Source organism: Cervus canadensis, chromosome 21 (assembly GCF_019320065.1).
Source record: "Cervus canadensis isolate Bull #8, Minnesota chromosome 21, ASM1932006v1, whole genome shotgun sequence".
Classification (NCBI taxonomy): domain Eukaryota; kingdom Metazoa; phylum Chordata; class Mammalia; order Artiodactyla; family Cervidae; genus Cervus; species Cervus canadensis.
Window position 1 is genome coordinate 46,970,131 of NC_057406.1, and position 23,584 is coordinate 46,993,714.

Genomic DNA, 23,584 nt, shown 5'->3' on the forward strand with positions numbered 1-23,584 from the left:
CAAATCCTAAAAGGTGATGCTGTGAAAGTGCTGCACTCAATATGCCAGCAAATTTGGAAAACTCAGCAGTGGCCACAGGACTGGAAAACGTTGGTTTTCATTCCAATCCCAAAGAAAGGCAATACTAAAGAATGCTCAAACTACTGTACAATTGCACTCATCTCACATGCTGGCAAAATAATGTTCAAAATCCTCCAAGCCAGGCTTCAATAGTACATGAACCGTGACCTTCCATATGTTTGAGCTGGATTTAGAAAAGGCAGAGGAACCAGAGATCAAATTGCCAACATCTGTTGGATCATTGAAAACATGAGAGTGTTCCAGAAAAAATTTGCTTTATTGACTATGCCAAAGCCTTTGACTGTGTGGATCACAACAAACTGTGGAAAATTCTTAAAGAGACGAGAATACCAGACCACCTGACCTGCCTCCTGAGAAATCTGTATGCAGGTCAAGAAGCAACAGTTGGAACTGGACATGGAACAACAGAATAGTTCCAAATCAGGAAAGGAGTACATCAAGGCTGTATATTGTCACCCTGCTTATTTAACTTACATGCAGAGTACATCATGAGAAATGCTGAACTGGATGAAGCACAAGCTGGAATAAAGATTACCGGGAGAAATATCAATAACCTCAGATACGCAGATGACACCACCCTTATGGCAGAAAGCAAAGAAGAACTAAAGAGCCTCTTGAAAGTGAAAGAGGAGAGTGAAAAAATCGGCTTACAACTCAACATTCAGAAAACTAAGATCATGGCATCTGGTCCCATCACTTCATGCCAAGTAGATGGGGAAACAATGAGAGACTATCTTTTTGGGCTCCAAGTCACAGCATATGGTGACTGCAGCCATGAAATTAAAAGACACTTACTCCTTGGAAGAAAAGTTGTGACCAACCTAGACAGCACATTAAAAAGCAGAAACATTACTTTGCCAACAAAGGTCCGTCTAGTCAAAGCTTTGGTTTTTCCAGTGGTCATGTATGGATGTGAGAGTTGGACTATAAAGAAAGCTGAGCACTGAAGAATTGATGGTTTTGAACTGTGATGCTGGAGAAGACTTGAGAGTCCCTTGGACTGCAAGGAGATCCAACCAGTCCATCCTAAAGGAGATCAGTCCTGGGTGTTCATTGGAAGGACTGATGCTGAAGCTGAAACTCCACTACTTTGGCCACCTGATGCGAAGAACTGACTCGTTTGAAGAGACCCTGATGATGGGAATGATTGAAGGCAGGAGGAGAAGGGGATGACAGAGGATGAGATGGTTGGATGGTATCACTGACTCAATGGACATGAGTCAGTAAGCTCAGGGAGTTGGTGATGGACAGGGAGGCCTGGCGTGCTGCAGTCCATGAGGTTGTGAAGAGTTAGACACGACTGAGCGACCGAGCTGAAATGAACTTGCTGTGCGTATGCTTTTTAGTTTAACTAGGTCCCATTTGTTTGTTTCTTATTTCCATTTCTCTGGGAGACAGGTTGAAAAAGATACTGCTGCAATTTATGTCAGTGTTCAGCCTATGTTTTTTCCTCTAAGTGTTTTGTACTGTTCAGTTTCACATTTAGGTTTTTAATTCAGTTTGAGTTTATTTTTGTGTAAGGTGTTAGAGAATGTTATAATTTCATTTTTTTACATGTAGCTGTGCAGTTTTCCCAGCACCATTTATTGAAGCAACTGTCTTTCCTCCATCGTATAGTCTTGTCTCTTTTGTCATAGGTTAATTGACTATAGGTTCATGGGTTTATTTCTGGTCTTTCTAGCCTGCTCCATTGATCTGTATTTCTATTTTTGTGCCAATACCATACTGTTTTGATGACTATGGCTTTGTGGTATAGTCAGAAGCCAGGGCACATGATTCCTCCACCTCCACTTTTCTTTTTCAAGATTGCTTTGGCTATTTGGGGTCTTTTGTGTCTCCATACAAATCTTAAGATTTATTTTGTTCTACTTCTGTAAAAAAAAATGCCATTGGTAACTTGAAGGGGCTTGCATTGATTCTGTAGATTGCCTTATAGTCATTTTGACTATATTGTTTCTTCCAATCCAGGAACATGGTTTGTCTCTTCACCTGTTTGTGTCACCTTTGATTTCTTTAATCAGCATATTTTTTTGTTGTTAATTGAAGTATACTTGATTTACAGTGTGTTAATTTCTTTTGCACAGCAGAGTGATTCAGTTATACATTCCTTCAGTGATCCATTGGTTGTTTAATAGTGTATTGTTTAGCCTCCCATATTGTGGTTTTTCCAGTTTTTTTCTTACAGTTGATTTCTAGCCTCATGGTACTGTGGTTGGAAAAGATGCTTGATGTAATTTCAGTTTTCTTAAATTTATTCAGGCTTATTTTGTGGGCTAGCATGTGGTCTATCCTGGAGAATGTTCCATGTGCATTTGAAAAGAACGTGTCTTCTACTGCTTTTGGATGGAATGCTCTATAAATACTCATTTAAGTCCATTTGTTCTAATGTATTTTTAAGGCCAGTGTTTCCTTATTCATTTTCTATGTGGATGATCTTGTCCATTGATGTAAGTGGGGTGTTAAAGTCCTCTAATATTATTATGTTACTGTTGATTTTTCTTTTTATGTTTGTTAATTCATGTTTGCTAAATCACTTCAGCTGTGTCTGACTCTTTGAGACTCTACGGACGGTAGCCTGCCAGGCTCCTCTGTCCATGGAATTCTCTGGAGTGGGTTCCATTTCCTTCTCCAGGGGATCTTCCTGACCCAGGGATCCAGCCTTCATCTCTTATGTCTCCTGCATTGGCAGGCAGGTTCTTTACCACTAGTGCCACCTGGATTTGCCTTATAAATTGAGGTGCTGGATGCATATGTATTTGTTGTTGTTATGTCTTCTTCTTGGATTGATCCCTTCATCATTATGCAGTGTTGTTCTTTGTCTCTTGTAACAGTCTTTATTTAAAGCCCATTCATCTGATACAAGTATTGCTATTCCAGCTTTTTAAAAAAATTTTTCCATGAATGGAATACCTTTTTCCATCCCCTCATTTTCAGTCTGTATGTGTTTCTAAACCTGAGGCGAGCCTTTTCTAGGCAACATATGTACAGACTGTACTTTTCTTATCCATTCAGCCAGTGTATGTCCTTTAGCTGGCACATTTAGTCTGTTTACATTTAAAGTAATTATCAGTATGTATGTTCTTGCTGCCATTTTGTTAACTGTTTTGGATTTGTTTTTGTGGGTCTTTTTTCCCCTTCTTTTGTTTTCTGGTGATTTGACTATCCTTAGTGTTATGTTTGAATTCCTTTTTATCTTTTATAGATTTTTTTTTTTTTGAGGTCTTTTATAGATTTTTGGTTTGTGATTTCCATGAGACTTTTGTGTAGCATCTATAAACAAACATGATTGTTTTAAGTTGCTGATCTCTTAATTTCAACTGTGTTTTAAACACCCTGTGTTTGTATACTCCTTCCCTCATGATTACTGTTTTTGATATCATATTTTATATAGAATTGTTTTGTGTACCCTTAACTGCTTATTGCAGATACAGATGATTTTACTACTTATGTCTCTTAACCTCCCTACTAGTTTTGTGTGTGGGTGATTATCTACCTTTACCATATATTTGCCTTTACCAGTGAGCTTTTTCCTTCTGTAATTTTCTTGTTTTTCATTTGGAATCCTTCCTTCAACATTTATCATAAAGTTGGTTTTGTGGTGGTAAATTATTTTAGCTTTTGTCTCTAAAGCTTTTGGTTTCTCCATCAAATCTAAATGTGAACCTGACTGGGTAGAGTGTTCTTGGTTGTAGGCTTTTCCCTTTCATCACTTTAAATATATAGTGCATCTCCCTCTGGCTTGCAGAGTTTCTGCCAAAAAGTCAGCTTATGTCCTTATGGGAGTTTCCTTGTATGTTATTTGTTGCTTTCCTCTTGCTGCTTTTAATATTCTCTCTTTAATTTTTGTCATTTTTGTCCTAAGACTCCAGGGCTGCTACCCACCACTGGCAGGTGAAGCCAGGCCCTGGGGTTAGTCCCAGACTACTGGCAGGAGAGCTGGTTCCTGGAGTCTGGCTGCAGGGCCAGGGATCCCAGAGCTTGTTTCAGATCAGTGGTGGTGGTGGGGTGATGGTGGTTCCTAACAACAGTTGGGTATGAGGTCCTGAAGATTGTGTTAGCCTGCTAGAGGGCTGGGCAGGGCCCATCTGCTCCCACGGTAGGGTCTGGACTGATGGGGGTGGGGAGCTGTGTCCCAGCCGTTAGCCGTTTGGCATGAGGCATCTCTGCACTGGCACCTACAGTTTGTTGGGTGAGGCCAGGTTTTAGTGCTAATGAGCCAAGACGTCAGCTGCCAACACAGTGTTCATCTGTTTGAATGTTCCCCAACATGTCTGTCTCCAGGGTCTATGTCCTCATGATGAGCTGCAGCTAGGTGTCCCCTGCACCTCCACCCTGCCTCTCCAGGACATTCACCAGGCCCAGCAGGTGGGTCTAGCCCAGGCTCCTGTGAGATTACTGCTCTTGCCCTGGGTCCTGGTGCATGTGAGATTTTGTGTGTGCCATTTAAAAGTGAAGTCTCTATTTCCCCTAGTCCTGTGGGGTTCCTGCAGTTAAGCCCTGCTGGCCTTCAATTTCAAATGCTCTGGGGGCTTGTCTTCCTGGTGCCAGACCTCTGGGCAGGGGGGGCCTGACATGTGGCTCAAGACTCACTCCTGTGGGAGAATCTCTGCAGTTTAATTAATCTCCAGTTTGTGGGTCACCCACCCAGTGGGTCAAGGGATTTGATTATATTGTGAGTCTGCCCCTCTTACCTGTCTAGCTGTGGCTTCTTCTTTATATCTTTAGCTATAGAAGATCTTTCCTGGTAGTTGCCAGTCTTTTTTATCAATGGTGGTTCTGCTCATAGTTGTGATTCTGGTGTGCTCATGACCAGAGGTGAGCTCAGGTCTTTGTATACTGCCATCTTGGCCGCTCTCCCCAAGGTCAGCATATTTTAACCCAGGCTCCCGTTCTGAGGCCTGTGGCACCTGTCTGGCAGCCCCCTCTACAGGCCACCTCTGTCCCCACTTCCCCTCAGGCTGAAGCAGCGCAATGGATACTGTTCCCTACATGCGGCCAACACCTCTGTAAGTATTCTTAATCTCCTAAAATTCTCCCAATTGGAGGGTGCCATCTTCATGCTGGGGCCATAACTGATACAAATAAGCATCTTAATCCTGAGATAATAAGAGGATTGGGCTTCCCTGATAGCTCAGCTGGTAAAGAATCCACTTGCAATGCAGAAGATCTAGGTTTGATTCCTGAATCAGGAAGATCCTCTGGAGAAGGGATAGGCTACCCACTCCAGTATTCTTGGGCTTCCCCTGTGCCTCAGCTGGTAAAGAATCCACCTGCAATGTGGGGATCTGGGTTCAATCCCTAGGTTGGAAGATCCCCTGGAGAAGGAAAAGGCTACCTGCTCCAGTATTCTGGCCTGGAGAATTCCTGGGGAATGCACCAAGATTGGTTCGACATGTGTTTTGGAGAGGAACACACTTGGATCCAGCAGTGGGGAGATCTTCTCTGAAAGTTTTAAGATATGGAATGTGAATCATTGATTTTTTCCAGTGTCTCTCTAACATGGCCCTTTTATCTCTTGACCCAGAGCTGGCACATGTGTTTTAGGAACAATGAATGTTGTTATGGAAAGTCTGTGTCCCCTCAGTCTGTATGCTGATGTCCTAGTGCTCCATGGGGAGTATCTGGAGACGGGCTTTTGGGAGAGTAGGGTAAGGTGGGACCTTGGGGGTGGGGCCCTCATGGTGCGATTAGTGCTTTTTAAGAAGAGGCGCTCCTCACCCTCTGCAGGCACACGCCGAACAGAGGTCCTGTGCGCATGCAGAAGAGAGCCGCCACCAACAAGCCAACCCAACAGAAAAAGCCCTTAGAATGCAACCTACCTTGCTGCCACCTCCACCTTGGACTTCCCAGACCTCCAGAACTGTAAGAAATTTGTTTAAGCCACCCAGTATTTTGTTATGGCAGCCTAAGACAAACGTGTCGGCCTTCAGACAAACTTATAAAAATGATCTAGTTTGGTGGTCCTTCCCTCCTGTAGCCGTTCTTCGTTACAGCCCACTTTACTATTTAAACAAAGACAATGGTGGCTTTATGGCTGAATTCAAACTGTAAAGGCCACTGCATCTTTCTCAGACTGGCTGAACTTGGAAATGAACCAATTTCCTCAACAGTTTTGCCAAGTAAAAAATTCATTTAACTATGGATGCTGAGAAGGCTAAGCCTTTGGTTCTTTCCTAGAAATGGAACTGGGAAGGTGCTCACAGAATGATGCCAAGCACCAGCAGCTGTATAGTTTCCATTTTATTTTATGTGCTTTTTTTTAATAGGATATAAATAATGACAAAAATTACAAAATTTATAACTGGAAGCCCAAGCATATTTACACATATGTCTCTATTTCAGCAAAGCTACTGTTTACTTTGCTCCTATACAATTTCCTTTTGGTACCATATTTTAGTGTTATTTTACTCTCAATTTACTACATACATATCAACAGTGAATAGGCAAAATATATACAAGGAACTGTTCAGTTCAAGTAATTTAATATTGTATTAAAATTCTTTAACACTGAACTAAAGCCATATACATTTGTCAGTTTGAAATAAAATTGTTTTCTTTCTTCAAAACTCACCAACTGATGATGTAACTGATAATCTCAGATTTAAAATAATATTGGTTAATTAAAAAAAAACATTAAGACAATCCCACAATTTATCAATATCGCTATAATGAACTTCAAAATGATTCACAATGTGATTGGTTAGAACAATATACATTAAAATGTTATTTTTTTTCTATAATGATATTGGTACTGTTTATATAATTTGATTCTACATAAATATACATTATGGTATCATACAAATACTCCACAGAGACATTAAAAAATTAAAATACCTTAAAGAAATGTAAGTAAATTTTATTTAATCAAAGAGTAAGCAAACATTTATTTATTTTGTTTCAAGAAAGTTTTATTACTTTGGAATCTCTCTTTTTTTTTTGTTTGTTTTTTTTTCTAGAAAAAAAGTTTTTTGCAATAGAATTTTATTAACACCTTTCTCAAACAAGGTTTCCATGACAGAAATCTTGACGGCAGGAGCCCTAGATTTTTTTAACATGTTCTTTAAAACTGTGAAGATTAAAAAAAAAAAAATCTTTGCAGGCTTACGGCTGCGTCAGCACTTTCGGTAAGACGCCAGTCTGCTGCCTGAATCTCCTGCTCTGGGGAGTGGCCTGGGTACTCTGCCACCCTGAGCAGCCCTCTTGGTGGTAGCAGTAGAAATTTAGTTATTTGAAATGAAACCAGAAACATCCCTCACGACTAACCTAGTTTTCTTATCAATGCATTAGTGAAACATTCTTTTTAATAAAAATATTTAATACAAGACACATTTTTCTGTGCATAATAAATTCCTCTGTTTTAAATCATTAGGTTTTTGAATCAATCCACAGATGTAAAGGTTTTCTTTATCTGACATGGTTGATTACATATAAAATCCACAAATATAGAAATTGGGAAACAGAATTCCCTGGCAATCAGGGGAGTAACTTCTGTCCTCTTGCATGAAACGATACTTAGTGAGATCATGACTTTAGAGATGCTTTCTGGGGGTAGTTCTGTTCTACCTTGAAAACTGCTGACAGTGAAAAATAAACCCAAGATTTTTATACTTTTAGGCAGTATTAGCGATCCCCTGTATTTTTGCAAGGTGTTATCCCCAAATAACAGCAAAGCGAGGTTGGGGCAGTCATGAGAAATACCTTGGGTGGTGGCCAGGAGTTGGGGTTGGGAGCGTCAGCCACAAACCTCTGCTCTTTCTCTCAGGGGTTACGGCTGGAAAGTCTTGGTTGCACTTTCTGTCACCGGTGCAGAAAGAACGTCCCCAGGAGTGGCCAGTGGCCTCTCGCCCGTGACAAGGCCACACAAACAGAGCAGTCTTCCTCCCGGGCTGGGTGGAAAGCCTGCTCCGGGACTGCTCGGCGTGCAAGGCACCACGAGGACGGGAAGGAGGTGAGTATCAGAAAATCGTGGTCTCATACTTGGTATTTATCCCCCGCTTGGCCTCTTGTCCTGGCTCCACGATCCATGGCAGGTTGGCCAGAGTCTTTTGCTCAGATGGGTCGATCTGCTTTAGAACAGAAAGGCTAATGCCTGTTATACGGTAACTGCTCGGGAGTGCATGCATGCATCCTAACACTGCCTGGAAATCAGCTTTGCGCCCTGGCAAGACTTCAGGATGCTGATGGGTGAGTCATTTGTTGGTTCTTCTGATCACGTTGACTGAACAGGAACCGTGTTCAAGGCACGGGGGGGGGTGGGGTGGGGGGACAGTGAGTGAGGCATGGCCCTTGCTCTTGAAGGCACACAGGCAGGGAGCGGATACAGGAATACTTTACTGAGAAGTGAGATTTGAAAGGGAATAGGGCACTCTGTGGGCACCCAGGAAGGCCACTGACCCCGTGCTGTGAGGCAGGGGGACTTCCTGGAGGAGGTGAGCCAGGCTATGTCCTCCCCAGCTCTCAAACCTCCATTGGTTTCCTTCAGAGTCAGAATAAACCCGAAGTCCTTGAGGGGACCCCTGGGGGCCCTGCCTGCCTTTCTGTGCTCCAGCTACACCAACCTCCCTCTTGCTCCCTGCCTGCAGAGCCCATGCCCTCTGTGCCCGTCAGTTCTCTGTCTGAATACACTCCAGACACCTGTGTGCTTTCTGCCCTAATGTTAGTGTGGCACAAATGTCATCTCCTCACTGGTTTACTGCATGTAAACTAGCACCTCAGCTTTTCTGCTTGCTTCTTTATAATCCTTATGCCATACACATTTGTTCATCTGCCACTAAAATGTACGCTCACAAAGGTGGACTTTGTTCTGTTTACTGTGGTTTCCTTCTAACTTTGACAAGCTCCCAGTAAACAACAGGCACCCAATCCATTCCTGTCAACTAGACATTATTTAAAAATTAAGGTATACGTCTAAATGGAGAGCTGGAAAATTAAGCTTCCTGGGGAAGACGGGGGTGTGGAGCAGTACGTGCAGAGTCCCTGAGGTAAGGGGAGGGGAGTGAGGGTTTGCAGTCAGAGTGCTGAGGGGAAGGAGGTGAGCAGGGCCAGGTCAGGCTGAGCCTCGACCTTGAACCAAACTGAGCTATAAAACGTCAACACCTGTACAAGGTCACGCAGGCCCTGCCCAGGTAAAGCTTGAGTTCTAAGCTCTCACGGTGACGGGGAGGGGGCTGGGGCAGTTCTGCACCAAATTTCCCCCTTTCCTTGGCGTTTCCACGTCTGCCCTTGGACACCTGCTCTGCTCAGGAAACCTGGAACAAGGGGGCTACCAGAAGGCTATGGGGTTCGTGCTTTTCAGCTGCCTGTGATTCGCCTGTACCTCCACAAGGCTGTGGGGGAACTTCACATGTCTAATCACAGGATGTTTCTCAACAATAGTTTTGGGTCTGAGGGAAATGGAGCACAGACACCTGCTGAGGGGGATTGGATCTTGGGGCAGTTAAAGAGCAGCAGTATTATTCACTGTATGTTCCATCTTTTTCAAGGAAGGCTTCTAAATGAATATTCTATGAGCCCTTATGGTGCACATCCCTGCATACTCACCTGGAAGAAGTCTACAGGGACCAAAGAAAAGTCAGATGGAGGTAGGAACAGATTTATCCAGCCCACATGGGAATGCATACAATAGACTAGAGCTAGTCCCCCAAATATTCTGAAAATTCCTGGATGTTTAACCTGCTTTTCCTGTGGGGTAAGACAGACAATAAATAGGGGACGCCTCTGTGTGTAGCTGGGGCCTGGATGGCCATCTGTGCAGAAATGAGGTGGGGACGAAGCCAGGTGGAGGGAACACAGGTAGGTGGAAGCTTTGTCTATTCCAGGAATATGGAGGCTGAGTGTCTGGGAGGGATGTGGTGGGGAGTCAAGGCTGTGGTACCATGATGTGGCTGTCCTGTGGAGGAAGGTAATTTCAGGAGGTGTACTGGAGTAGTTTTGGAGATGTGGTGGTGATGGTTAGGATGGGAAGGGTGACAGAGAAAGGGAGAGGAGTGGATGAGCTGAGAGATGTTTTAGGGGCTGAATGGATGGAATCTGCTTGTGGGCTGAACACAGGGGTGAGAGGAAAACAGGAATCAAGGCCGCCTTCTAGATTGATGGCTTGAGCAACTTGGTGACTGGTTAGCCTGTTTACTAAGCTGGCAGAGGTGGGGACAGAGAAACAGCTTTGTGGAGATCAAGCATTCTGTTCTGGGCGTAGTAAGTTTCAGCTGTCTGCTAAGTATCAAAGGAGAAATTGGACCTGTAGGTCTGGAGCTCTGGGGGTGCGTCAGGATTGGGAGCCAGCGGGGCTGGGAGGTGCTGAGGTGGGAGGATGTGCAGTTCCTGGCAGTGGTCAGTGAGGGACAAGCATGGGTGTGAATGGTGAGGTGGAAGAAAAACTCTGAGATGGGAGCTGTCACAAGAAGCCGCATGGTCTCCAAGCATGGTGCTTCTGCAAACATTAAAAACCCTACAATTCCGCATGACCTGGGGTTGGTGGGGAGGAGGAGGAGGACAGTCACAGATGGAAGGATACATGGGTGTGAGAGCGATGCCTCTGGGATGGCGCTGCTGCCCGGAGTCCCAGAGTTCCAAGGATGCCATATGGCAGCAGAAACCAGACGTGAGGCTGGGAACATTCCAGCTTCTGGGTACTGCTACTACCAGAGGAGGCCGCTTTGAAGTCAGGAAAGTCTGTTAGGACAGGATGTGTGCAGAGCGTGTGGGAGGGAAGGGGAGGAAATTCCTGGAGGAAGGCAGATGCGAGCAGGAGAGGCGGTACCTTCTGAACAGTCCCGCTCTGCAGGACGCCTCAGCTGCTGCCGGGAGAACACAGGGCCTGGTGCCCAGGCCTCTCCCACCCCCACCCCCTGCAACCTTGGGTCCGCGCACAGCTTGAGCCCCCAGCTTCTACTTGCTGGGTACCAGGGACACCCTTGCTGTAAGCCTCTGCTGCCCAGTGGCCTGGAAGAGGCCTGCCCCCTGGAAGGGTGGCAGCTGAGGCCTCAGGGATCTTGGTCCCCAAGTAGCCTGGATCTAGGGGAGAGACTGACCCGGGACAGCAGTACCCAGCCCCCTCCCAGGCTGCTGCAGGGCACAGGGCAAGTGGGATTTTCTCGGGAGCCTCCAGGTTCAGTAGACGGTCCCCAAGACTGCAGGAACTGGGCTGAGGGGAGGACAGGAAGGGCAGGCCCTGGATTCTCACCAGCACCCACACCACCACAGATCCTTCCCTCCAGTTCTCAGAACATCTGTGTCTTGTCTACTTACCACCGACTTGCGAATGCTGACGCGGGGCTTGGGGATGGGCTTGGAGGGCTTGTTTTCAAAGCTTTCTGGAAGCGTGGAGGAATGCCCCCCTTTCCTGGCTTGCAGCGCGAGCTGGTAGGCGACTTCAAAGGCCTGTCCGAGCGTCAGGATGATCTCGTAGGCTAGGTTCTGCAAGAGAAATGGGAAGGCGTTTACAGCAGCGTCCTGCAGGTCAGAACAGAGTCACTGAGGGGGTGAGCCGGCGAGGACCTGGAGCTGCTTCACCTGACGTGGCAGCGCGTCAGGGGAAATCTGACAGACTGCACACTCTGGGTCCAAGTTAGGGTCTGCATGAGGCATCAGTCACTGCTGCAATGCACACGCCTACAGCCACCCCAAGGAGCCCGCCCTGGAACCCCACTTCCCCCTGGGTGACTGTTTTGCTCCCAGGCCTTGGAAGGGAAGGGGTTACACTGGTCCCTCAGCCTGTGAGGGTGAGCCCACACACTCCCCAGGAGGTGCTCCTGAGAAGTTTGGGTCTCTTTACCTCCAACATCTGTGATTCAGTGAACATCTCTGAAACACAATCACAGTCTAATTTAGGCAGAGGGGAGAGGCATTAGTCATGCTGGTGTGGTGTCTCGCAGTCACAGCAGCGAGCACGCAAACAGAGCCAATTATCCATCTATTTCTTGAGGCGTCTGCTCTCCCTGTGGGTCCACTCCATATTTTATCACCAAATCAGTGTGAGACAGGAGATTCTGCCCGAATGCCATGCCACACAGCGCCTGGGAGAAGTTCTTTTCTTCAGACCTTCAGACCTTCTTCATTCCCCTCAGGATGACGTCTTGCTTCTCTCCTCCAGGTTCCTACTGCATTTCTGCCTTCTCTTTCGAGCGCTGTCCCACCCCATCTTCTCTCACTGAGAAAACAAGACCTGAGTTCAACAGCACATCAATGAGCCGGATGTCTATGGGTTACAGTGAGTTTTCTTAAAACCACCGCCCCAGCTGAGTGCCAGCAAGGTCTGTCCCAAGTTTCCATGCTGATGAACATCCCTAGATGTCTGTGTGTGGTTTCTCAAAACCACAAAAACTTTGCTGATTTTGCATCTGTGACCCTGCCGCCTCAATCCAGGACACAGAACAGCTCAATTCCCATGACTCTGAGGGGTCTGGTGGGGACTGTTCCCTCTTGATGGAGGAGGAGGGAGATGCAGGATGGCCGTCAGAGGCCCTGTGGGTTTCCACCCTGACCAGAGTTTAGATCCAGGCCAGACTGTCGGGAACTAGTCTCACAGAGGACATGTCTTCTCTTTAGAGACACAGGTGAAGAAGCGACACCCCACAAGACAGACGTCTGCTTACTGGAGACGCTGAGCCTCACACAGCCAGCCAAGCTCTTCCTTCAATGAGCATGGGCCAGTATTTGCCTCCTAAGATGAGTCAGACCAGGAAATTAGCAATGTGCCAACAAATGCTAGTGGAGGAGGGCTGACCCTCACGTCACCACCAGTGTGGTCCCCTGGAAAGGGGGCTCCGGGCATAACTGCCCCCACGAAGTCCGGGCTCTTGTCTTGTTCACAGCTGCTGTGGAGATAGATGGTGGTTGTCCATCTGTTGGTAGCAGGTTTTTGTGCTCTAGGCGGGCAGCTGGACTGAGGGAAAGATGGCAGACTCAGTGATTCTGTAACATGCAGCTTTTTGATTCTGGGACAAAGGTGCTTAATGAGTGTGAATTCCTTTATCGTTAACCTAAAAACAAGTTCCCGAAAGTGAGATTTACTTACAGCTTCAGTGTCTTCAAGTGAAGCCTATTTGAGCAGGTGAGATTTTCACAAGACTATTATCAGAAGGCTAAAGGTTTTTGAAAGGTTCTGGTTAGAAGCTCTACCCTTTCTTTTAAAAGAAGTCCCCAGTGGTAGGAAACCACTGAGATGAGACACACAGACCCGACCAGCCCATGAGGTTCCTGCCAGGTGGCCTCTCCTTGTCTGGCTTGCATTCTCCATGACATCTTGGCTTTTCATTTTATTTAGAATGCTCATTTTGAGAGTTGTTGTTTTATGATCTGTCAAGAGCTGGACATTGTTACCTTGCCTATGCTTTCTGTCATCTCGGTGTTTGAGGCTTCGATCCTGGATGCCAGCGACAGCCCGCAAGGAGCAGCTTCTGGGGCTTTGCTTGCAGAGAGTCCCGGGGCCCTTGAGGGACTCAGCAGATGGGACCTGAGGACGCACATCTGAATGGGGATGGGGGTTTGTTTCCCCTGCCTCTTCTTAATACCATCCCCACTATTTAGGATGGGAGGAGAGTTACTGTGACAGCAGGAGACTCAGGGCCAAAAGGGATACCACAATCAGATCAGAGCGGCTTAGGTGATATGCCCTTCCTTCCTCCTCTAAGCCAGGCCTGCTGACCCCAGAGATGCTGCCTGGCATCCAGGGACACTGCTTAAAAAACCCGAAACCCCAATTAGTCTCTGCTTACAACATATCGTCATCTTCACAATGGGGGAGGCCAGTGCCTGGCACACTGCAGGCATGCAGGGGATGCTTGTTTGCTGAATGAATGAATGAATATCTAAAGGCCAAGCTGGAGTAATAACACTACTAGTTATTACTATAGGTAGCACAGCTACTGTTAAAAAGTGAGGACTTTGCTGAACCGACCAATAAAGTTTACCGTAATCATTCTGCAGTGGAATATCATTATCCTTATTTTGTAGATAAGGAAACTAAGGCTCAGAAAGGTTAATCTGACATCACAAGCTAGAAAGTTACAAAGCAGTGGTATGAACCAATATTTGTGACCCAAAAGTCTATGTTCTTTCAAACTAATTTGAAAAGATTTATATACCCCAATGTTCATAGCAGCACTATTTACAATAGCCAAGGCATGGAAGCAACCTAAAGTCCATCAATGGATAAAGATGTGGTATATAAGGGAATATTACTCATAAAAAATGAAATAATTCCATTTTAACATGCATAGACCTAGCGATTAGCATACTGTGTGTAGTAAGAGATAAATATCATATGATATCACATATGTAGAATCTTAAAAAAATGATACAAATCAACTTATTTACAAGACAGACTCCCAGACATAGAAAACTTAGTTACTAAAGGGGAAGGTCAGGGGACAACCTGGGAGTTTGGGATTAACATACACACACTACTATATATAAAATAGAAAAACAAAGGCCTACTGTATAGCACAGGGCTATATATACTCAGTATCTTATAATAACCTATAATGGAAAAGAATCTGAAAAAAGAATATATATAAAAGCAGATGCCTAGGTTGGTAACTCTGACTCAAACTGAATCTCTCTATATCAATTCTGCCAATCCACTGTATTTTATATAAACACCTGGAATATTGTAAGTCAACTATGCTTCAAAAAAGGTATGTTCCCACCCTCCCCACATGTGGTAGCTTGTCTTCAAGGTGGCAGCCATCACTCTTCCGCTTCCCTCATTGCCACGGTGCTCACATTGAGAGGACTAGTCTGTTCTTTCACCTCCTTGAATCTGGATCAGCTATCCTGACTTTCCTAACTAGCAGAATGTGCAGAAGTTGACATGCTGGGACTTATGATATTAGATTGTGAGGGTCTTTCAGCTTCTACCTGGACCTCATGGAACACTCACTCTGAGGGAAACCAGCCACAGAGAAAAACGTCTCATCTTGAGATTACCACGCTGTATCTCCAAGCTGGCCAGGGGAAGAGGCTGCCTGTAGAGAAACAGCAGTTGCGGCCATCCCAGGCCAGGCTCCAGATAAATGAAGTGAAGGAGTGATACCAGACATTCAAGCGCTAAGAGATGCCACACCCAGGATCCCAGACAGATGGCCCCAGTGGAGGCCCCAGATATCATGGAGCAGAAGTGCTCTGCTCTGCTCAGATTCCTGACTCTCAGAATTGTAAACATGATAAAATGGATGTTGTTTTACAGCAGTAAGTTTTGGGTGTGGTTTGCTAAATAAACAGTAATAGATAACTGGAATACCATGCAATGCTAAGGAAGGCTAGCTAGACCTTATTCAGGTGGCAGGAAGAGGGGATCAAGCTGCAAGCGGGATGAACAGTCATAATTAGCAAGCCAACTCCAACAAAACAAAGTTCGTGCACCACGACCAGGTTGGATTCACTGCAGGGTCGGTCACTTGGGAAGTTCAACATACACAAATTAATCAACATGATACGTATCAACAAAAGACAAAAACCACATGGTCATCTCAACAGATACAGAAAGAGCATTTGATAAAATTCAACAACATTCACTTATGATAAAAACTCTTACGGAAGTGGGTATAGAGGGAACATACCTCAACATAATAAAAACTATGACAAGCCCATGATCAGTATAATAATAGTGAAAAGCTGAAAGCCTTCCTGCTAAGATCTGAAACAAGAATACCCACTCTAACCTCTTCTATTCAAGATAGTATTTTAAGTCCTAGCCAGAGCAATTGGAAAAGAAATAAAAGGTATCAAAATTGGTAGGGAGAAGGCAAAATTGTCATTATATGCAGATGCATAATATATATGCATACTATACATGGAAAACCCAAGATTCCACTCAAAACTATTAGAACTGATAAATTCAGCAAGGTAGCAGGATGTTAAGAGTAACATACAGAAATGGGTTGCATTTCTTTACACTAACAATGACATATCAGAAAGGAAATATAAACTATCTCAAAATTACATCAAAAAATATTTAGTAATAAACCTCACCAAAAAGGTGAAAGACTTATATGCTGAGAACTACAAAATGTTAATAAAGGAAATCAAAGACTATTCAAAGACATGGAAAGATATCCCATGCTCTTGGACTGGAAGATTTAATACTGTTAAAATGGCCATACTATCCAAAGCAATATATAGATTTAAAGTGATCCTTATCAAATTACCTGTGACATTTTTCATGAAACTAGAATAATCCTCAAATTTATATGGAACCATAAAAGACTCAAGACTGCCAAAGCAGGAAACATAATTCTCCCAGTCTTCAGGCAATACTACAAAGCTACAGTAATCAAAAGTGTGGTATTGGCACAAAAACAGACATATGGATCAATGGACAGAACAGAGTCGAGAAATAAACCCATATACTTATAGTCAGTTAATCTACAGCAAAAGAATCAAGAACATACAATGGGGAAAAGACAATACCTTCAGCAAGCAGTGTTGGAAAAGTTGGACAGCAGCATGCAAATCACTGAAGTCAGAACACACTCTCACATCATACACAGAAATAAACTCAAAAATGGCTTAAAGAAGTAAAATATAGGACATGACACCATAAAACTCCTAGAAGAAAACACAGGGAAAACACTCTCTGACACAAATCATATCAATGTTTTCTTAGGTCAGTCTCTCAAGACAATACAAATAAAAGCAAAGATAAACAAACGGGACCTAATCGAACTTCTAAGCCTTTCAGAGCAAAGGAAACCATAAACGAAATGAAAAGACAACATACAGACCAGGAGAAAATATTTGCAAAATGATGTGACCCATACAACTTGACTTCCAAAATATAAAAACATCTTATACAACTCAATAATGAAAAAAAAAAAGCCCAATCAAAAAGTAGGCAGAACACCTAAAAGGACATTTCCTCAAAGACAACGGCCAATAGGCATATGAAAGATGCTTAACACTGCTAATTATTAAAGAAATGCAAATCAAAACTACAGTGAGGTACCACCTCACACAAATCAGAATGGCTATCATTAAAAAGTCTACAAATAAATGCTAGAGAAGGTATGGAGAAAAGAGAACCCTCCTATGGCTGTTGGTAGGAATGTGAAGTGGAACAGCCACTATGGAAAACAGTATGGAAGTTACTGAGAAAACTACCAATAGAACTGTATGACCCAGCAACACCACTCTTGTGCAGATATCCAGACAAATATATAATTCAGAAAGATACATGCACCCCTGTGTTTATAATAGCACTATTCACAATAGCCAAGACATGAAAATAACCTAAATGTCCACTGACAGATGAATATATAAAGAAGATACTGTACATATATACAATGGAATACTACTCAGCCATAAAAAGAATGAAATAATGTCATTTGCAGCAAAATGAATGAACCTAGAGATTATCATACTAAGTGAAGGAAGCCAGAAAGAAAAATATTTATATGTGGAATCTAAAATATGACACAAATGGACATATCTATGAAACAGACTCACAGAGAAAACAGACTTGTAGTTGCCGAGGAGGAGCAGGATAGGGGAGGGAAGGATGGGGAGTTTGGGGTTATCAGATGCACACTCTTATGGAGAGAATGGATAAACAAGGCCCTACTGTATAGCACGGACTTCCCTGGTAGCTCGGCTGGCCAAGAATCTGCCTGCAATGCAGGAGACCCTGGTTTGATTCCTGGGTCGAACATCCCCTGGAGAAGGGATGGGCTAACCACTTCAGTATTTGTGGGCTTCCCTTGTAGCTCAGCAGAGAAAGCAATGGCACCCCACTCCAGTACTCTTGCCTGGAGAATCCCATGGATGGAGGCGCCTGGTGGGCTGCTGTCTATGGGGTCGCACAGAGTCGGCCACGACTTCAGTGACTTAGCAGCAGCAGCAGCTTGTAGCTCAGCTGGTAAAGAATCCACCTGCATTGTAGGAGACCTGGGCTTGATCCCTGGGTTAGGAAGAACCCCTGGCGGAGGGCATGGCAACCCACGCCAGTATCCTTGCTTGGAGAATCCTCATGGACAGAGGAGCCTGGCGAGTTGCAGTCCATGGGGTCACAGAGTCAGACAGGACTGAGCGACTAAGCATGCACTGGATAGCACAGGAAACTGTATTTAATATCTTGTGATAAACCATAATGCAAAAGAATATGAAAAAGAATATAAACCGAATCACTTTGTTGTACAGCAGAAATTAATGCAACATTGTAAATCAATTATACTTCAGTAAAATTTAAAAAATAACAGTACACAGTCACAGGAGGTCGGAGCCTCTACCCCCAGCCCTGACCTTGGGAAAGCTAGCTGATGCTTGTGATCCGTTGGGTCACAGTAAGCACCTGGGTGTCCCTTCACATGCTGGCCCAAACCACAGACTTGACAACCACACTTTCATCTCTGGTTGCTACTTCGCTTGGGCATAAATCCAAAATCATTTAGTTTTACATTCACTACCTCCCATCCCTCAAATGCTGTAACCAGGTTGTCTCTGACCCTGGCTCCTAGCTTACTGGAAAATACCTACCTTGGCCTTTCCAGCGTGACTCTTTTTGAGATCACACTTATTACAGCAACTGACTTTGAGTACTGTCTACCTTACATAGACCGCAATGAAAGAAGGAAGCCGGAGTCACTGTATGTGTCTTCAGGGGGTGACTACTGGGAAGAGTATGCTCTGAGCCTGTTTTCTTCTTTCAAAATGGGGATAGTAACACATGATGTATGCACCTTACTGGATTACTTTGATAATCATTCATAATCACATTTACCCTAATGACAATATCAGCTAACTATTATTCATTGTGTGCCATGTTGCACATGGACTGTCTCATTTAATCCTAACAGCAACCCTGTGGAAGTTACATTAAACAGCTGTGGGGCCACTATCATCTCTGTTTTGCATGTCAGAGAATTAAGCTCAGGAAGGTTAAATAACTTGTTCATGAAGACAGCACCTGGCTGAGCTGGGCTCTAAATCCAGTTGTCCCAAGAGGCTGTGCTCTTGACCACTGTACCTTAGAATTATACTTAAGATTGGCTCAGACGGTAAAGAATCTGTCTGCAATGTGGGACACCTGGGTTTGCAAAGATTCCGTGGAGAGGGAAATTGCAACCCACTCCAATATGCTTGCCTGGAGAATTCCACGGACAGAGGAGCCTGGTAGGCTACAGTCCATGGGGTCGCAAAGAGTCGGACACGACTGAGCAACTAGCACTTTCACTTCCTCTCTAGATAGAAGACTTCTGCATACCTAAATAGACGTTAAAGAATACATACAGATGGCCATTAGGCACATGGAAAGATGTTCAACATTGCTAATTACCAGAGAAATGCAAATTAAAACTACATACAATGAGGTACTACCTCACAGTGGTCAGAATGGCCATCATTCAAAGTCTACAAAGAATAAATGCAGCAGAGGGTGTGGGGGAAGGGAACCTTCTATACTGTTGGTGGGTACTATGGAAAACAGTATGGTGGTTCCTTAAAAAACTAAAAATAGGGTTACTATATGATCCAGCAATCTCACTGCTGGGCATATTTCCAGAGAAAACTGTAACTTGAAAAGATAACATGCACCCAATGTTCACAGCAGCACTATTTACGATAGCCAAGACATGGAGACAACCTACATGTCTATCAACAGATGAATGGATAAAGATGTAGTATGCCTCTCTCTCTCTGTATATATATAGATGGATGGATAGATATAGATATAGATGGCTTCTCTGGTGGCTCAGACAGTAAAGAATCGCCTGCAATGCAGGAGACCTGGGTTCTAGGATGTAGTGTGTGTGTATATATACACACACATACACACGATGGAACACTACACAGCCATAAAAAGAATGAAATAATTCCACTTGCAGCAATGTGATAGAAGATTATCATACTACCAGAAATAAGTCAGAGAAAGACAAATACCATATGATATCACTTATATGGGGAGTCTAAAGTATGATACAAAGGAACTTATCTACAAACGGAGACAGACTCCCAGACCTAGAAAACAGACTTATGGACACTGAAAGGGATAAGTGGGGGAGGAATAAATCAGGAATTTGAGATGAACAGAGTCACACTACTACAAATAAAATAGATAAGCAACAAGGACCTGCTGTATAGCACAGGGAACTATATTCAATATCTTATAATAAACTATAATGAAAAAAATGTATGTATAACTGAATTGCTTTGTTGTACACCAGAAACTAACACAACATTATAAATTAACTATACTTCAATAAAAAAATAGAAGACCTCTTCAAACTCCTGAAAAAGAAGAAACCTTAACATTAAATACAGAAGCTCCTGGGTGACAGATGCATCTTGGCTGGTGAGGGTTCCATGCTTGGAGCATGTCTCCATCAGGCAGGAGGTGTTCTCTAGGCAGAGGATGTTCTCTACAACTTCACACGAACTGTTAACACAGGGATTCTCAGCTGGTGGCCCTGCCCCTTGCATGGTGAGGGATGATATAAGGGATGAAAGCCAACTCTTCCTCTCCAATGGAGTGTCTTTGGGGTGAAAGCAGGGAATCTCAATTCAATGGGGACACCTGTCCCAGAGGGCACATTATAATCTCCAAAGGCCTTCCCCTCCTCCACCCCCTAGGATTTTGATCTGTGGATTACATGAGAGGGCCACCATATTTTAAGGATAGATTTTAAGTATAATCCAAGGATGCAAACTTGTTATTCTGTGGAAACTAGAGAGGCCTGCAGGCCAGCCTGTATTTACTGTGAGCTTCTTAAGGCAGCCAGGGCTGGCAGTTGAACGTCAATCACCATGGATATTTACCAAGCTACTTCCTTATGTCGAGGGCTGAGTCCTTGGTGCCGGCCCTCTAACAGGTGTCCAGGAATTGCCCCCTGAATGATGCCAGGGAGAGGGGGCTTAGTATACAGACAGAGAGGTGCCCCTCATCGTCCTCCTGCATCTCATCTGGCGCTCTCATCAATCTGATGTCAGAATAACTGCTGCGGAGACTATAGGTAGCCTGTCCCCTAGGGAAAATTCTGGCCACCCAGGTAAATAATTTATATTAATTGGCACATCACTAGGATTTTTCTGTGTTGGAAACTCCTAGTTTGAAAAGCTTTTGGGCTCAAGGGTTCAATGGCATATTTGCAAGAATATTCATCACAGTGTTAAAAATGTCCTTAATAGGGAGTTGATTAAATATACTACATAGATCTACACAGGGGCTACTAGGCAGCCATTTAAGATGAAAACAGATGCATTTAAAAGACTGATTAAAAGACTCAGTAAAAATTATGTATACATACAAACATAGATGGTATCTATGTGCATAGAAAATGGATATATATTAAAATGTTATTAAATGGTTATCATTGAGTGTTGAGATCACTGAGTGTTAAGGACAGGTTTTTTTTTTATGCTTCTTTGTATGTTTTGAACTTCATTCAAATGAAAATGAATAATTTTACAATCATAAAATAATAAGCTTTTGCATTTGAGAATTAAAAATAAGAGAAAATCTAGCTCATATCTATCACCTGCCTCTTTGTTCTTTGGCAGAGAAGGCTGGGAACTTCTCCAGGCAAAATCCAGACCCAGTATTTTGGTGTTTCCATGACTCACCCCCATGAACCAGTGGCGCTGGCCATCCATTTGGTCAAAACTCTCATTTAAGCTCTTCAGTTTTCTATTGGATGTAAATTCTAGCATCTGCTCAGCTGAATTTTAGAATATTCAGTTCTTCCTTTAACCTGAAACCCCAATACCTCGACTCCCAAGTCCAGAGCAAAAAGTCAACTCTTCTGTTCAATTTCTATCAAACCTAGCTGGAAAATGTTCTATGTGGACATTAACTTATGAACACATAGTCAATCCACTTTTGTAGCTGTGCTAGTTTTGATCCCTGCACCAAATCCGACCACCTGTGAACCTGAGCCACATTCTACTTCCTCTCCTCTCATATAGATGATAAAGCAGTAGTAACAACTATCACAAGACTTTGCCAAGCTCATCCCAGAGATGAGCTAAATGCCAGATGTCTAACCCTCACAACCACCGTGTAGAGGAGGACTTATCTCCATTTTATGTGTGAGAAATTCAGGATTAGTGAGATTACCTTGGCCAAATTCACACAGCTAATAAGGGGAAGAGCCAGGATTCAAGCCCATTTCTGACTTTAGATAAGACTGTCTTATGCCACCAGGCTGCCCTGCCATATTGTTTTCATGAATCCGCTGGTGTTCTGCCTCCACTTGCACTGAGGGACCCTCTGAGGAACTGTCTTATGTTTTGGAGATTTGGCATATGAATGTTGGTGAAGACACCATCACACAATATCCCCTCTTGGAGACCCAGGAAGAAAAGTTCTTCACCATCACATCAAAAAGAATAAAATAGGTATAAACCTAAGGAGGCAAAACAGCTGTACTCTGAAAACTATAGGATGCTGATGAAGGAAATGAAAGATGACACAGATGGAAAGATACACCATGGTCTTGGATTGGAAGAATCAATATTGTTAAAATGACCATACCTCCCCCAAAGCAATCTATAGATTCTATGCAATACCTATCAAATTACCAACGGCATTTTTCACAGAACTGGGAAAAATTTAAATTTGCATGGAAACACAGAACACCCCAAACAGCCAGAACAACTGTGAGAGAGAAGCACAGAGCTAGAGGGATCCGGCGCCCTGGCTTCCAACTGTGTGACAAAACCACACCAATCAGAACAGCGTGGTGCTGGTGCAAAGACAGACATTAGAGCGTCAGAGGCCAGAAACAAACCCACACACTGTGGGCAACTGATCCACAACAGAACACAAAATGGAGAAAGGACAGTCTTTTCAATAAGCGGTGCTGGGAAAACTGGGCAGCTACATATAAAAACATGAAATTAAAATATTCTCTAACACCATATAAAAATGAACTAAAAATGGACTAAAGACCTAAATGTAAGACTAGTATACTCTAAACTCCTAGATACTATAAAAGTCCTAGAGGAAAATATAGGCAGAATACTTTTTGACATGAATTACAGCAACATATATTTTTTGGATTCATCTCCTAGAGTAATGGAAACAAAAGCAAAAATAAATCGAACCTAATTAAACTTAAAAGCCTTTGCATAGCAAAGGAAACCATAAACAAGACTAAAAGACAACCTACAGAATGGGAGAAAATATTTGTGAATGATGCAACCAACAAGGCATTAATTTCCAAAATACACATAAAAGAACCCAATCAAAAAATGGGCAGAAGACTTAAATAGACATTTCTCCAAAGATGATATACAAATGGTCATTAAAAGATTAATGATTAAAAGATGCTCAGCATTGCTAACAGAGAAATGCAAATCTAAACTACAATGATGTAGCACCTCACACTGGTCAGAATGGCCATCATCAAAAAGTCCACAAATAATAAATGCTGGAGAGGGTGTGGAATAAAAGGAACCCTTCCACACTGTTAGTGGAAATGTAAATTGGTGCTGCTGCTATGAAGAACCGTATGGAGGTTCCTTAAAAAAAACACCCTAAAAATAGAAGCACCATATGATCCAGCAATCCCAT

The 23,584-nt window shown here is 43.5% G+C and overlaps 2 protein-coding genes across 25 annotated transcripts in view; one reads left to right on the plus strand and one right to left on the minus strand.

The window, feature by feature from the left end:
• The first annotated feature begins 1,384 nt into the window (after positions 1 to 1,384).
• LOC122423415 lies at positions 1,385 to 16,072 on the plus strand. 4 transcript variants are annotated; one of them, XM_043440455.1, is made up of 7 exons: positions 1,385 to 1,410; positions 5,039 to 5,087; positions 5,809 to 5,943; positions 7,844 to 8,029; positions 9,563 to 9,662; positions 12,173 to 12,289; positions 12,628 to 16,072. In XM_043440455.1, exons 1-7 carry the CDS (start codon positions 1,400 to 1,402, stop codon positions 12,684 to 12,686), a joined length of 657 nt encoding a protein of 218 aa, XP_043296390.1. In that variant the 5' UTR covers positions 1,385 to 1,399; the 3' UTR covers positions 12,687 to 16,072. The 4 variants fall into 4 exon arrangements, 3 of the variants coding, with proteins under 3 accessions (XP_043296390.1, XP_043296392.1, XP_043296391.1); XM_043440457.1 differs by lacking the exon at positions 1,385 to 1,410 and adding an exon at positions 3,386 to 4,446 and having other exon boundaries at positions 9,568 to 9,662; XM_043440456.1 differs by lacking the exon at positions 1,385 to 1,410 and having other exon boundaries at positions 3,386 to 5,087; positions 9,568 to 9,662.
• The window catches only part of ANKS1B (ankyrin repeat and sterile alpha motif domain containing 1B), a 1,065,346-nt gene continuing 1,048,065 nt past the window's right edge, over positions 6,304 to 23,584 (minus strand). For 13 of the 21 annotated variants that reach the window (XM_043440436.1, XM_043440451.1, XM_043440445.1 and 10 more), the window contains 2 exons: positions 11,329 to 11,496; positions 6,304 to 8,147 (listed from right to left, as the gene is read on the minus strand). In XM_043440436.1, the coding sequence (XP_043296371.1) occupies positions 8,037 to 8,147; positions 11,329 to 11,496 (279 nt within the window). In that variant the 3' untranslated portion in view covers positions 6,304 to 8,036. Of the gene's footprint in view, positions 8,164 to 11,328; positions 11,497 to 23,584 lie in introns of all 21 variants that reach the window. The other 8 variants (XM_043440444.1, XM_043440439.1, XM_043440449.1 and 5 more) reach the window with 2 other exon arrangements.